At 41.7% G+C, this 15,987-nt stretch overlaps 1 protein-coding gene across 2 annotated transcripts in view; it reads right to left on the reverse strand.

The window, feature by feature from the left end:
- Positions 1–944: 944 nt before the first annotated feature.
- TNFSF10 (TNF superfamily member 10) overlaps positions 945–15,987 on the reverse strand; it is a 32,036-nt gene continuing 16,993 nt past the window's right edge. Inside the window, exons 5-6 of one of the 2 annotated variants that reach the window (XM_066601273.1) lie at positions 11,984–12,280; positions 945–2,114 (exon numbers count right to left, since the gene is read on the reverse strand). In XM_066601273.1, the coding sequence (XP_066457370.1) occupies positions 2,044–2,114; positions 11,984–12,280 (368 nt within the window). In that variant the 3' untranslated portion in view covers positions 945–2,043. Of the gene's footprint in view, positions 2,115–8,794; positions 12,281–15,987 lie in introns of those variants that run through there. The other variant, XM_066601264.1, reaches the window with a different exon arrangement.

Below are 15,987 nucleotides of genomic sequence, written 5' to 3' on the forward strand. Positions count from 1 at the left end.
GGCCAGTGGCAGCAGCGCTAGCCCCAATGAAAAGATATGGAGAATGCCACGGACTTCTGCCACAGCTGTGACAGCTGTCACAGCTATGGCAGAAGTCCGCGGCATGCTGTCCCATTGAAAGCAGTGGTTTCTGACAAGCCCTGCAGAATGATTATCGGAGAAGGGCTTGAAATATAAGCCCTTCCCCGATAATCATAAAAAAGTGGTTAAAAAAATAATAAAAAAGTTACTCACCTCTCAGGCTGTTAGCCACGTCCTCCAGCTGGCTCCCCAGCACTGCTACTGAGCTCTTTCAGCAGACGGGGATTTAAAAATCCCCGCCTCCTGAAAGGGCTGTGCAGATTGGCTGAGAGCTCAGCCAATAGCAGCTACTGCTTAGCTATTGGCTGAGCGCTCAGCCAATGGCAGATAGCTCTTAGCTATTCATTCATGAATAGCAATATCTTAGCTATTCATGAATAAATAGCTAAGAGCTATCTGTCATTGGCTGAGCGCTCAGCCAATAGCTAAGCAGTAGCTGCTATTGGCTGAGCCCTCAGCCAATCTGCACAGCCCTTTTAGTAGGCGGGGATTTCTAAATCCCCGTCTGCTGAAAGTGCTGGACAGCAGTGCCAGGGAGCCAGCCGGAGGACGTGGCTGACAGCAGGAGAGGTGAGTAACTTTTTTATTATTTTTATAGCCACTTTTTTTAATTATCGGGGAAGGGCTTATATTTCAACCCCTTCTCCGATAATCATTCTGCAGGGCTTGTCAGAAACCACTGCTTTCAATGGGATTGGCAGCAGAGCCGATCCCATTGAAAGCAATGGGACAGCATGCCGCGGACTTCTGCCACAGCTGTGACGGCTGTCACAGCTGTGACAGAGGATTCCTTTATCCCCGCGGTCCCCGCGGGGATGAAGGAAACTCCTGCCACAGCTGTGACAGCGGTCACAGCTGTGGCAGAAGTCCACGGCATTCTCCATATATTTTCAATGGGGCTAGTACTGCTGCCGCTGGCCCCATTGAGAAGACTGGTCATGTCGCAGCGATATCCCAGCGATTTTGGGATATCTGCCTGCGTTTTTCTCGCACTGCGATGCGAGACTTTAACTTTAGAATCGCATCGCAGTGGGAAAAAAAACGCCAGTGGGTGGGAGCCCTTAGATGGATAGATGTTGTTATCCAGAAACAGCGTTATGACACATTAATATTGTATTAATATTCAAAAAAATGAAATGAGGTATTGGTGTATATTTATGCCCAAATATGCTCCTGTTTTTGAAACATGTCAAGTACTGGTTTGTTTAATTAATATTCCATTATTGGGCACAAATATGTAGGTTTGCTACTCACGCCAAGGGTCCTTCTTGTCTTGCGAGTCCCTATCTAAAAAAAAACTCCACAAAGAACAGCCAATTAAAAAAAAAAAAGCAGTTTGTATAGACATGATCATCTACCTCCTCGTACAGAGGACGTCTGTGACTGAACTATACCTGCTTACACAGAAGCAGTCTGCAAAGAGGTCTCTGCTTCAGAGACCAGATGAAGTTGGCCGACCATGCACAGTTGGATCAACTGCAACATCTGGTGAGATAGTTGCAGGGTGATCTTCATCTACATTCCAACCCACGTCAGTGACCTGGCAAAAATGATGCAGATCTACACAAGCTGTGATTACTGTACACACATACTTGGGATACATCTGAGGTGAACTATGAAACACTTCCCACTTGCTAGTGAGTATGCCAAAAGCACACTCGACAAATCGCTGGGCCCGTTTGAAGTGGTAATCAAAGATGTGTCTATTGGTATCCAAACCCCTGCGAGCAAAGGGCTGCAGAATGTGGTTTGTCAGGCCAAAGCCCTCATCTGCCACTATGACAGCAGTACTACCGAAAAAAAAATGTGGTGACTTCTTCACACAAATGTGCTTGCCCCAATGTAGTTTGAGAACTGTGCATCATTGTAGAATCCCTCGACAATGGATCATCCAATCTTCCTGAGAAGGCGGAGGCATCAACAAAGTTTCCAAACACAGCCACATAGTGTCTCAAGTCTTCCTCACAATACCAGTAATTGCCAAGTAGAAATTCCAAGTGAGAGATGCAAATGAATTCCCAGTGGCAAGAAATCTGCAAAAGCAAAGAAAAACAATAAGTAAAGGTAAAAAACTTAATTCAAAAATAGAGAAATACCTGTAAAGAAAAAATTACGTTTCTTAAGAGAAAATAACAAACACCAAGCACAGACAATGATGAAATTGTAACACAGAAACTTACCACAAGGTGACCAGCAAATGCTCCTCTGGAGATATGCAAGGCCATATATGTTGGGTCATGTTGCACCAACTCCACTAGGTTGTCAAACATGGTGACTCACAGCCACCAAAAGGCCAAAAGTTTTCAGGGTAGCGATGCAAATCGTCATAAAGTCAGTTGAAATGGTCCTTATGTCCCTTTTGAGACAACAAAGGTCTCCTTCTTGTATGGCCCTCCACACGGCTCTTACTACGCTCCCCAAATCGGTGAGAGATAAGCCAGTTCGTGAGAACACACTCGTCGTCTGAAGACATGTTCAAGCACTACAGAACAGACACTCGCAGAAGAAGAATCAGCACAAAGTGGCGCCTAGATGATCATGTGACCTATTTATGGGAGTGTTCTGTGACTTTGGACTCTTCTGACATCCTTTGGGCTCTTGCGAGTTTTTTTTTTACGTGCATAAATACATTGCGTATTCACGTGCGTAAAAAACCTGCAGAGAAAACAAAATATTCAGCATAAGCCATTGTTTTGTGCTTTTTAACACTGCTGATTTGCGGACCGACATATGCATACGCCTGTGTGAACGCACCGAAATACCAACGGACGACCTGATTGTAAAGCACCCGTTATTTGTCTCTTGATTATTTACAGTATTCTGTGATGAAAGAGCTGAGCAGACATCTTTGGGGACACATTCACACATTGTAAGGGAGACCTTCCCGGTCACAGCTCATCATTGGGCGTACCCCCCACCCCCTTATAACAGAGAACAGTAATGCATGGATGGGATTAGTTCTCAACAAGTTTTCTTTACTGTATGGTACTTTAGGTCACCATTCTTGAACCCTATTGGGATGGTGCGCTCACTACTGAAAACTTACATAATGAAGGTTGTGAAGGAGAAAGTGAAAGCAGCACCGGTTGTAGCTATACAGGACGTTTGGTACAAAATATTACAGAAAGAAAACTGCAATACCTTAACCTGCTTTATACAGTTTTGTCTGTTGTTATAGAACTAATTGGTTACGGGTAGGCAAAGTTACTGATTTGTATCTGGTTGTTAATTATTATTAATGATTATTGTGATTCCTACAATAAAGTTCTTGTTTAACGTGGTAACTAATGTGTGCCGAACCTCCTGCTTTATCTCCCGTCTACTGAACCTTACCAAACACAAAATCCTCCCTTGGAGAGATATTGATCAGAGCTCAGTAGGGCGTTCTTAGTGATCAGCTACTGTTTGTTTACCCTTTCATGACCGCACTATGCCTTTTTTACTGACCTCACTAATAGGCTTTAAACCTACACATATACATTTTTAAGGCAGGTAGCCAAGTTCCTGCTCTAACTGCCAATTTAACCCCTTAAATGCCACAATCAATAGCAACTGCAGTATGCAAGTATGTGACAGGGAAAGCAGGCTCTTTCGGGCACCATTTGGCAACCCGCAGTGCAATTGCAAGTTACCAATGGGTTCCCATGGCAGCCAGAGGCCTGACTAAGGCCTCCATGTCTGCCATGTAACTCAGCATATTAGACCCTGCGTCCTACAGAGTCTAATAGGCTGCTGTCATAGACTTAGTAGATCTAACAATCGCATCCTCAAAGTTCCCTTCAGGGAACAAAAAAGTGTCCAGAAAGTTCAATAAAGTTTAATTGAAAGAAAAGAAAACTAGTTAAACCAATATGTATTTTTCCTCAAAAAAAACTGTTAAAAATGGATAAAATACAAAAACATTTTTTTTAAAGGCAACACATTATAGGTATTTGTAATGACCCAGACAATGAAAATATTGGCCCAAAATATGTAATAAAAAAAACAATCCAAGAGTCGCATGTACCTCAAAATGGTACCAATCAAAACCAAAACTCTTCCAAGACGTCAAAGAGTTCCATTGCCAGAGAAATAAAAATGTTATGGGTCTTAGAATGCGGTGATGCAGGTTCAATTGTTTTGTTTTTTTAAACAAAATTCGACATCTACGTAAACTTGGCATCACAGTAATGTGCTGATCCAGAAAGTTATTGTGCTATTTTTACCAAATGGTGAATGGCATAAAAAGAAAATCCAAAAACAATAGTAAAATTTTTGGAGATTTTTCCATCTGCCCCTTAAAAGAATGTAATAAAAGTTATATAATTATATGAGGGGGTATCTGAAAGAACCAGAACCCTTCTTCTGGTGGGCGGGACATTACTAGTACAGGCTTCTGTTTTCAGGTGAATGTCTGCTGAGCCCTTTTGAGGTGGTTTGCCAGCCGACGTTGTTGGGAAAGGTTGTGTTCAGCTCCAGTGTTTTGTTTTTTTAACCAGTTGTTTAGTTTTTCACCAGTTTTGCAATGGCTGATTCATACAATAACTGTAGTCACAGGTGAAAATAATGCTCATTTGTCTCTTTGATTGAGAAAGGTAGGGCACTCAGAATTAGTAACACAGGGTCAAATCACCAAAGTTTTTGTTTGAAAGTCTCGAAAATGTTGCATCATGAGGTATTGAGAAAACATCCCAATTTGTGGCAAACATGTGACTGGGTCTTCCATCATGACTACACATCTGTCACAGTGCTGAGTGTTAGGCAATTTTTGATGAAAAACCGCATGACACCCTTGCCTCACCCTCCGTATTCACCTGGTCTCGCTCAATGCAAGAGACCTCAAAGGAAAACGTTTTACTGATGTTAAAGAGGTAAAAAAAAAAGCTAAGCGATTAAAAGACATCGGTAATGACAAGTTTAAAAAATGCCTTGAAAACTGCAAAAACGTTTGGACAAATGTATTGCTTCAAATGAAGAGAACTTAAAAGATGACTGATGTTTCAAAAGATACAAATAGATTATTTTTAATGAATGAACTCCTCTTTCGTTTCAGTACCCCCCGTGTGTACCCCAGATTGGTGCCATTAAAATATTAGTGTCCCAAAAAAAACAAGCCCCTATATGGCTATGTCAACAGGTTATGGCTCTTGCAATGCAAAGATGAAAATCACCTGGCGCAAAATACATTGGTCACAAAGGGGTTAGGGATAAGCGTGGAGAGAAGTCAACAATACTGAAAGGTAGTGGGGAAGTGACAAAAAATAGCTGCCAGCCAGGCAGATAAGGTAAGAGGGTCACGATGTCATCTGCTGCTCCCTGCACTGTAGCAGCCAATTACAGTAAAGAAAATTTTTTTATTTTCCATTTTTTGGTCATTATAGTTGAAACTTAGAATTTTGTTTGATTTCACTCCCCTTAAACAAAATCCAACATCTCATCTCTGGTGTCCATGGTTAAAGCCTTTACTACTGTTGTGAAAGTTGCTCTAATTGATAATGTATTCACTGCTACTCATTCATTCCTCTAAAACTGACCAATGGAATGAATGAAGCAGTAGTGGAGGACTTAAGACTCAACAGTAAAGCTGAGTCTGCTGTGCAGAAGGTTAAAGGGTTTCTTCTATACAGTTCACTTTGGAATGTAGAAGAAACCCAACTTTGTGGGGTCACAGTGTCTGGGTAGAGCAGGGATGACAATGAGAGGCCCTTGTTTTGTTAATGAGGCAGTTTTCTACAAATGAAAGCCACTACTCATCCATAGAAAAGCTGCTGAAAGAGGACTGGCTAACAAATGGAATATCTGATAGCAGATACAATGTATCAGATTCTATCCACTTTCTGAATTGTCAAGGACGCTGGCTTGCGCTGTGATTGACTGGCTGGGGCACATGACTGAGCTAGCCAATCAGAGGCAAGACCAGGACAAATAAAAGGTACTGCCAGTACAACAAAATGTCAAACCAAAAATAAAGGGGAGTCGGGATGGTGCCTGTGTGTGTGACACCTGGCTGACTCAGTGCAGTAAATAACATCAAAGCATCCCCACATGTCCTCCTGTGCCTCCACTGTAGCGGTCCCGGAAGACTGGGTAGATGTCTGGGCTCAAGTACTGCAGTATGCTGCCCCCCCCACCCCCACCCCCACCCCGCCTACACCCCCTTCACTTCTCAGACTACTGCAGTGCAGACAGAGGGGGAATTGTGGGTTTAATGTTACCAACATTTTCCTTTCCTGACAATAATCTCCAATAATCTCTAATTTTCTTAGATGTCATTATCGTTTAATGATATCCAATATTTCATCCTTGCTGCTCATAGTTAAATTGTTCATTAGGGCTGTAAAAGCTTTGAATATTAATTACATGTGCAGTAGGTTATTTTCACAGCTGTAATGACATTTTTAACTATTTACAGTACAGATAATTTTTTGATTTTGTTTCAGGGCTGTGACAACTACCAAAATGTATATTTTAACCAGATTGACATACTGAAGAATTTGTAAAAAATTAGAACATTCAGGAAACCGATCTCAGCATAGTATACTGCACAATACTAGAGTGTCGTACTGTGGACAGATTCATGGTCCATCTGGTGGGGAAAGTAGGATATTACACCTAGCAAAGTCTTTCAATAGAGAAACATCGTAGCGCGCTTTCAACTAGCCATAGCACGTTACCCTGTCGTGCCATCGTTAAGCCATTCAAGCTAATGCATGTACCATATGTATAAAGATGGAATGAATCATGCAGCTGTGAAACGAGTTCTACCTGCAGAAGATATGTAAGGGTAGAAGACCTTCAATGTTTGACTGAAAACTCTAATTTTCTTAAAAATTACATTCTTTAATTAAATAATAGTGAATTCTACAGGATCCTGTTGTCAGAATGGGTCCTGTGGTCTGGGTCCAAGGGCCTAATGGACTTCGTCTATCTCTGTACTGTAGGTGTATTGGGTGGATCCACCAAAATGTTGTTCAGTATGACAATCACTGTGGTACAAAGGTTTTCACCATGATTTGCTCAGGCAAACTCCTTAATCCAACATTGTTGCCATAGTTGTGATTTTGTAGACCATTATGCTCTAACACAAGTGGCTGTAATAATGCTTGATGAAGAGCCAAATTCACTTGCATTAATCTGGTGTCATGGCCAAACATTTGCTGTCCCAGGGTCTGCATGTGTTTTTGCAGCTTCTCCATCGGAAGGCCTTTATGTTTAATCTGTTTGTTAATTTCCTGAACAAGAAAACTGTCAGAGTCCAATAGAATCCGTTGATAAGGGACATTTCAGTAAGTGCACACAAGAGTGCAAGTAGTATTGCTACCTCTGTTGATAATGAAACATTTGTGGGCAAACCCTTAGAGCAGACTGGCAGTCTATACAGTGGGCCTTCAACATATCAACCTTACAATTTAATTCCTGGTAGACCACCATGAGCAATGAATAGGATGTTGTTATAACAAAATCGACAGTGGTCAGAAGAATTAAGCAAGACTAAGAAGATTAGACTTTTAGAAAAATAGAGGGGTATAGCGAGAAAAGACAAAAAAGTGTTAAATAATTGAATAAGTGTTAAATAAAAAAGTATATAAGTAATTAAGAATGTTGTGTAGTTATGGGGGTGGTATTGGATGCCCAGTGATTCATCTCCTGCGTTCACCCTAGTAAGCGCTGGAAGTCTGGAGAGTCTAGGAAGGAGGCCCACATGGCCCAAATCCAAATTGGAAGAGTCCTCCATCCTCATTTCCTCCATATGCATTAAAAAGTTCACTTCCTAAATGAAGTCCAACACTGTTGGGGAGTGGGGATTCTGCCAGTGACCAGTGATCAGTGTTCTTGCTGCTGTCAAGAAATGGTGGAGCAATATGCTTTTTATCTTGACTCCAGAATAATGGACAGTAGGGCTAATTGAGAGGACACAGTTAATTTGTCTCGAGTAACTTGCTCATATATCTGGAAGAGCATATCCCAGAAGCTTTGAACTGTCGAGCACTCCCACCTTATATGGAGCATAGTTTCAGTCCCAGAGCCACATAATCCAGCAGGATTTTGTGGAAAGCCTTTAAATGCCTCGGCTTGGTGCCTCATTTGTTTGAGTGTTATCTTAGGATGTTGGAGGTCACTCTTTGTGGGCAGGAGCACAACCAGGAATGGTGCTAAATGCTGGTGATGCCAGAGGGTCTGGTGGGGGCAGGAGGCTGTTTCAGTTCACTAATCTGAAAGTGCTGTAGCTGGAGGATGTTAAGGAAGCAGCCATGTTAGTATCTTCTTGGTAAATCAAGAGTCTTAGGTGCAAAAGGGAAAGTGGATGCCGGGCTTTGGTTGATGCTGGTCTGGTACTTTTCTCGCAAGTCAACTGTGAGTTGGAGAAAGTGAAAATTGGGATTCTTGGCTGTAATGGCTTGGTAACTGATGATAGCTCAAAGGATCTGCTTTTGTTTCCCGCCCGGACGAGGCCCCCATCCACTGCACATTTTCCACACTTTAGCATGTCCTAGATTGTTGTGGGTTTCTTCCGCTTTTTTGATGAAACTTTCACCCTTTACAATACAAAGGTTGAAATTCACACCAAAAATGTACCTGCAGCATATGTGGATTTTACTGTGGTATTCGCAGTGGAAATTTTTCTTCCACATATGGCTCTTTGGTTCACTTTACGGTTCCATTCACCGCATCTTTTATTTTGAACTTTCATTTTCAATGTGTAAAAAAATAAACAAAAAAGCAAACAAAAATGTATCGCATCTGTTTTTTATTTACATTAAAAAAATAAACCGAACATATAAAAAATACTTTTACTGAAAGAGTCGTGCGCATAGATGTTCACAAAAGGCATAATAATTATGTACAACATTTAATAATTCAAGAGTGCACCATTAAAAAAATACAAGACTATTAGTATTAACAGAGATGTGTGCAGTTTTGTATATATTTAAAATTATATAGACTCACACAATTACCTTTCCAGTTCATTATTGTGAATTAGAAACTATCACCCTACATGAATATGACAAAGTTAGTTTATGGCTATAAAATGTGTTATTGTTATTATTTACATTGCTTTTCCCTTTAGTGGTTTTTCCCTTATTGGTAGGCCTATTAGCGGCTTTATATGAGATATTAGTACAGATGAATATTACAATCCATTTACAAAATCAGAAAAAAACTGTCTTCTATTTAATCAAATATCTACAGCTTGTTTTACGACAAGGTCGTGAATCGTATAAAACTGTACAATAGTATTTATAAGCTACATTCATGTTGCGTTTTCATATATTGTTTTCGCTTAATATAAGCAATTTATTTGCCATTTCTATAGAAATGTTACACTTTAGGACATAGTTTGCCTCTATACTTTTGTATCCAAGTAGCCAATGCAAATGCACATAAACTCCCTAGGGTTCCATACCACTGAGCCATAGACACTTCATGCCTTCATAACAGCAATTAGGAAGATCTTCTCCCCTAAGAGCAATGTTTCTAGGGAAGTACAACCCTGTAAAATGGCACCCGACTGAATTTTGGATTTTGGATTCAGGGTTTCCTAGGGGGCTTTCTCTTTCTGCCATTATACAATGGTGCCATCTGCTGGCTAGAGCCAGTACTGCAGTATGTGACAGGCCGGAGAGGCCCTGACAACAGAGTGGCCAGTAATATACAGTAAGAATACCCTGCAGGACGTCTTCCAACATTGGAGCTGTACAGGCTTCAATCAGAATGTTGGAAGACGTCAGACAGTGGATGGGAAAAGGTTAATATTCATGAGTCCTTGAATGGAAAAAAGCCACATCTGCTGCTCTCAATAGCATCTCACTAACATACGTTCTCATGTGGTCAGATGTTTAATTCGACAGACACCACATCAAAGCTGGTTTTGTATAACCCAACTTGGAGAGAAACAATGAAATTCAGTTAGACACACCAAGAATATGGTGTTCTTTATCTTATGGATCAACAGGATATGAAGCCTATCCTGTGTGCTACATGGGAAGAAGCAGGTCCAAGTCAACTATTATATTTCTGTTGAACTTGTACTGTTCCTTGACAGGTCACATTTAGTAGTTGTAATAGGACGGGGACAACATTGGACAGTCACAGCATGCTACATGTTCATCAAACAGTCATGTCAAGGACATCCTGAAACCTTGATATGTTGTCTTGTTGCATTAGAAATTTCGAGCAGTTCTTGCTGATGAAGTGATATTGACATATTGGCCACATTGTTGCGGTTTCTTAGGCGTTACATCATTAAGACAAAAGATATGGAAATATTGTAGTGTGATCAGTAGAACCAAAAGACAGCAGATTAATTTGATAGCATTAAAACAATGCTTCGCAGATAATTAAGCATATATAGACAATATACTCCAGTTTAAAATACTATGAGCAGTAATTTTCCATTTGGCCAAGCTCTTAGTCTTAAAGGTGCACTAAGCCCAGAGAATGCATCAAAAATGTAAAAAAGTCTAAGTGTTTCTCCATAATCTCCTTTTATCTTTATTATATCTTGTGTCATATTAGAATCAAAACTAAGAAGTATATTTCCCTGGAGATCACATCTGGGGTTAAGACCTGGATGCATCAGGAGCCTCCCTATGGCCTGCAAAAGGTGCCCAGGAACACCAGCCCTGCCCCTCAGCCACCTGCTAGGCAAAAATGCAGGAAACTAGGAAATTTACATCAATGTTCCCTGCAAAATTGCAACAAGAATGTTTGTTGTAAAAACATGCAGAAAATCCAACAGACTAAGGCCGGGCTCACACGAGCGGGTCAGATTCCGTAAGCAGATATCTGCAGCAGAAGACCTACCAGTGATTGTTGAAACGAATTGCGTATGGCTGCGTATGAATGCGGTTTTCCTCACCGATGTACGCGGATGGACAACGCATCGTTCGCGCAGAAGAAAGATCGCAAGCAGCGAATGACATCATAAAGTAGCCCAACCCACTGCAAACATCCTCCTATCGCTCAGGCGACATTCTCTTGTGCTATTATGCTGAGGGATGTTCTGAGAGCCTTCAGAATGGGATACTGCTCTCGAGACTTGGCTGGTTTATACTAATTATTTTTAAAGTAGTATAAACCGCTTTAAAGAAAAACCCGCTTATTCTTATGGATGAAGAGCCCAGTAGAATCAGTGGAGGTTGCAGACAGCAGTTTGGATGGGTGTGTTGCTCCCCATACTCTGTCCTGCACTGTCTGCCCACAAATTCTTGCTTTATTTATTCCTTTATATCTGGTCTCCTAGCAACTTGCATACAAATCCGTATCCATACGCAATGTTAATTGTGTATGCACTGCGGATCAAACCCATCTATTGAAATCAATGAAGCCCATACATGCGGAATCTGCGGTAAAATAGAGCATGCTGCAATTTTTCTTCTGTTCGCAGAATCCGCGTATTACAGCATATCGTCCGCACAGACAGGGATTTCGGCATCTGCAATTTAAATCCACTTGTGTGAGACCCCCCTACAAGTGTGAACAAGTGTATCTCCGGTTAAGCATTCATTCCTAGGTTTAGTGTTCCTTTAAGGCAGTAGCTCAGAGACCTAATCCCCCTACAAATTAGATTTGATATGGGACCTCAGATCAAATCTACATGGTGCAAGGTTCTTCCAGTTGCTCCCTAGAATCTAAAACATCAGGTTTATTGAACAAGGTCCTTGTGTATTTGTGCGTTTACGTATGCTTGGTACGTAGAAGACTTGGATTCAATATGTACAGTAAGTGAGATACAATATTCTCCAGGTTTTGAACTTTATACTTAATTCTCTTGTTGCTTTTAGTCATTCAGTTTCTTCACTATTCCTTTAGAACACCAAGAACGCACCAAAATAAGTTGCTTTTTTATCCATATCAAGCATATTTTTATGACTTACAGTGACAAATAATCGATCGTTTTCAATTAGATTGAACACCCCACCTTGGTAAATGGAATGAAGTCCATATTCTGCACTTTTTGACCAACAAGTAGTCTTTACATTTTTCATTAGTTCTATGGGATCTCCGTAGTTTGTCTTTCTTTTAATGCGTTGCACTAGTTGTTTTGCTTTCCCATCATCATCTCGGTGACGGAAATATGTCTGTGCATAGATAAAATAAAAGCCACTTTTTGCAATGATGAGTTCTCCATCCTGCACTTTGATGCTGTTCATATGTGACAGGGTGTTATTAGACCATTCAGTTATTTTATGCTCACTGTGGTGTCCATTTAGTAATGCTATTGAGGGAAAAGGGACATATATGTGTTAATGATGTAAAACATTGATACAGCAATGTAAGGAAAATATTGAATTATTACAGGTATAGTAATGTTTATAAAACTGAGTTGTAAGCTATTGTTAGCCTATCCTTAAGATACGTCATCAATAGTAGATTAGCAGGGTCCACTGCCAATCAGCTGTTCGCTGGTCCGGTGCGTTCATGCCCTGAACCGGTTTACCGCAGGCAGTAGACAGCTCTGTTCCTAAAGCAGTGGCCTACCGAAGTATTGCAGGAAACGTTTCCAGTGAAATAAATGGGAACTTTGCCTCTAATATCAAGCTAGAGCACTGCAGTTGGAGCTGATCGGCAGGGGTCCCAGGCAACAGACTCATCTACTATCCCCACTCATCCATTATTGATGACCTATCCTGACAGATAGGCCATCAACAGTTTAAAATTGGACAACCCCTTTAAGTATACCAGTTTTATGCCTATAATATTTTATGGGTTTTCTAGATGCCACCCTAGGCATTAAATAGAAGCCTGCCTATACAGTTGGTTGAGACAGCGATTAGGCCTCAAATCAAGCCATGAGCAGAATTACTCATTTTAATGCAATGTGAAAAGTAAACTCTCAGTGAGCCAAGAGAATGTGAGAGCAAAAGCTCAGGATAGAATTTGCCACAGTGAACTTATAAATTAATGTGTCACATGGATTTATGCCATTTTACGGCCCACAAGTAATGTGCTTTACAGAAATAGTCGTAGGACCTAATCAGTGTTAATAGTATAAACTTCATAAAGACAATAAAACTCTTGCAGTCCTTACCCATAACATGCTAAACCATACCCAAGCCTATTTATAAAACATAGTGTAATATATCTCCGCTTGATATGTGTTTTGTCTATGTCTCACAATCCATAGATATTTGTCCAAGGTTTTTCTGTGTCTTTCCTATATCATCCTTGGAACATTTAGGAACATTTTGCTATCTCATAGTGGCTTATATTTGGTCTATAGTTGTTTTATACAATTCTCTTTATATAAAGCTGGAACATCATCTATTTTTTTAAATCTACCATTATAAAGTCACCAAATTAGAGTGGCGAGGCACTAACATGCAGCAGCTCTCGTTCTGGCAAAGCCCATTTATCCATGTATTACATGGATGGCCATTCATTTTATGTATATCTAATCCAACTTTCCCCTGCAAAATCAGCGGCTTGCAAGATGTCCCAGGAGCTGTACCCACAGAGATCACTGCGGCAGCTTTTAGATTAAGGCCTCATGTCCACGGGCAAAAGAAGAATTAAAATCCGCAGCAGATTTTAACTCTTCTCCCGCCCGCGGATCCGCACACCATAGGGATGCATTGACCACCCGCGGGTAGATAAATACCCGCGGATGGTCAATAAAAATGAATTTAAAAAAAATGGAGATGTAAAAAAACGCGACATGCTCCATTACCCGCAGCGGGCCGGGCACGTCTTCTCTTCCTCACGGCCGGATCTTCTTGCTTTGGCACGGCGGATGTGCCCGGCGCATGCGCGCGGCACGCCTCCGGCGTGCCGAGTACATCCGCTGGCCGAAGAAAGAAGATCTGGCCGCGAGGAAGAGAAGATGTGCCCGGCCCGCTGCGGGTAAGTTAATTCTTATTAATTCTTATTTTAAGTGCTCATGTCCGCGGGGCAGGAGGGACCCGCTATGAATTCTCCATGTAGAATCTGTAGCGGGCCTGATTTTCCCCGTGGACATGAGGCCTAAAGGTGTTCTCCCACCATATGTCTCCTTTAGGCCTCATGTCCATGGGGAAAATCAGGCCCGCTACGGATTCTACATGGAGAATTCATAGCGGGTCCCTCCTGCCCCGCGGACATGAGGGCTGAAAATAAGAATTAATAAGAACTAACTTAGCCGCAGCAGGCCGGGCACCTCTTCTCTTCCTCACAGCCGGATCTTCTTTCTTCGGCTGGCGGATGTACACGGCACGCCGGCGGCGTGCCGCGCATGCACTGGGCACATCCGCCGAGCCGAAGCAAGAAGATCCGGCCGTGAGGAAGAGAAGACGTACCTGGCCCGCTGCGGGTAATGGAGCATGTCGTGTTTTTTTACATGCTCCATTTTTTTAAATTCACTTTTATTGACCATCCGCAGGTATTTATCTACCCGCGGGTGGTCAATGCATCCCTATGGGGTGCGGATCCGCGGGCGGGAGAAATGTTAAAATCCGCTGCGGATTTTAATTCTTCTTTTGCCCGTGGACATGAGGCCTTAGTACGCACACAAATGATATGCACCATATTTAAATACCATGACATTATTTTGGAAACAGTAGGGTACAACTCAAATAAATATAAAATAAACATAAAATGAATAGTTCTTCATATACTGACCAAAAAATATAGCTACAGAGTATCCAAAGGTGAATACAAAGTGTCCCAGTTAATGTTGTAACATGGCAAATAGTGAGGTTGGCTTCACTGCATTGCTGATGTGTAGTGCTAGGAAACTATTTATGGAAAGCAGAACATCTGCCCTGAAAAGGGGGATCCCACTAGGATGTGTTTGTTAGTAGAGTAATCATCAACCAACGACCATGGTTGGAGAAACAAAGTGAACTGATAGAGGACAATGAAAAGCATAAAATAATAACAAGAACCAGACACATCCTAAGACTGTAAAGGCCTTATTACATGGGACAAGTGTGGGGCAAACGATGCTCGACACTCGTCTCCATGTATACTCACTCCCGTGCTGTTACAAAGGAGCGAGTATCGCTGGATTGCTCACAGCGCGGCCAGCAGGGAGGTGGGGCAGCTGGAGGAAAGTTCTCTCCCGCCCCTCTCCATTGACTGTAAGCAGCGGCCGTTCAGCACTAAATGGCTGCCGCTTACACCAAACGATGGACATTTGGGATTTTAAGCTGCTTAAAACTGAACGACTGGACGATTCTCATCCAGTTTCTGCATGCTTTTACATGGGACAATTACCATTTAGAATCCTGCGAGAGTGCAGGAGCCTGAAAAACCAGAACAATAATCGTCCCGTTTAAAAGGGCCTTTACTGAAATTTTTCCTTGGGAGGGGCAGGTTTAAATAGGCAGAAGGGGAAACTGATTGGATTCCAGGCAGGGCAGAAACAAACTCATCATCCAGCAGAGAATAGGGCTTTAAACCACTTGAATTTGACAGCTTGAGGGCATCAGCAATCCAATGAGCCTACTTTACTACTTGTCCTGTCACAACATTAACTTGGGCGCAGGGCAGGTATGCCTATTGCCCCCATGTATGTCTTATTCGGAAACACTGCAGCATTTTGGAAAAACATGCTTTGAAGTATGTTTTTTTTCTGAAATACCACAACATTTTAGAATGAAACATAGACTGAGGCAACGGGCATACCTGTCCTGGGTCCATGCTGCTCGTGGTTTGGGCAGCATGAATTTGAGGACAGAATCCCTTTAAAACTCTCAGAAGTTAAAAAACAGAACAGAGTATCCGGAGTTATTCATACTTAATGCAGGGAGTCATTGAGTAGAAGAGTTTACATACATTGATTTCACTTCTTAGGTCGATTTAGGTCAGCTGAAACCTGTAAAACCTGCTTATCTGCAATGGTGCCAACCGACTGTACTATGTATGTAAGGCATCTTAAGGTAAAAGCTCAGAAAGTTCTGCAACTGCTATTTATCTGAATGGGGCTTGTAAAAACCCAAGTGCTTG

The sequence above is a fragment of the Eleutherodactylus coqui genome, chromosome 1 (genome assembly GCF_035609145.1).
Source record: "Eleutherodactylus coqui strain aEleCoq1 chromosome 1, aEleCoq1.hap1, whole genome shotgun sequence".
In the NCBI taxonomy this organism is placed as follows: domain Eukaryota; kingdom Metazoa; phylum Chordata; class Amphibia; order Anura; family Eleutherodactylidae; genus Eleutherodactylus; species Eleutherodactylus coqui.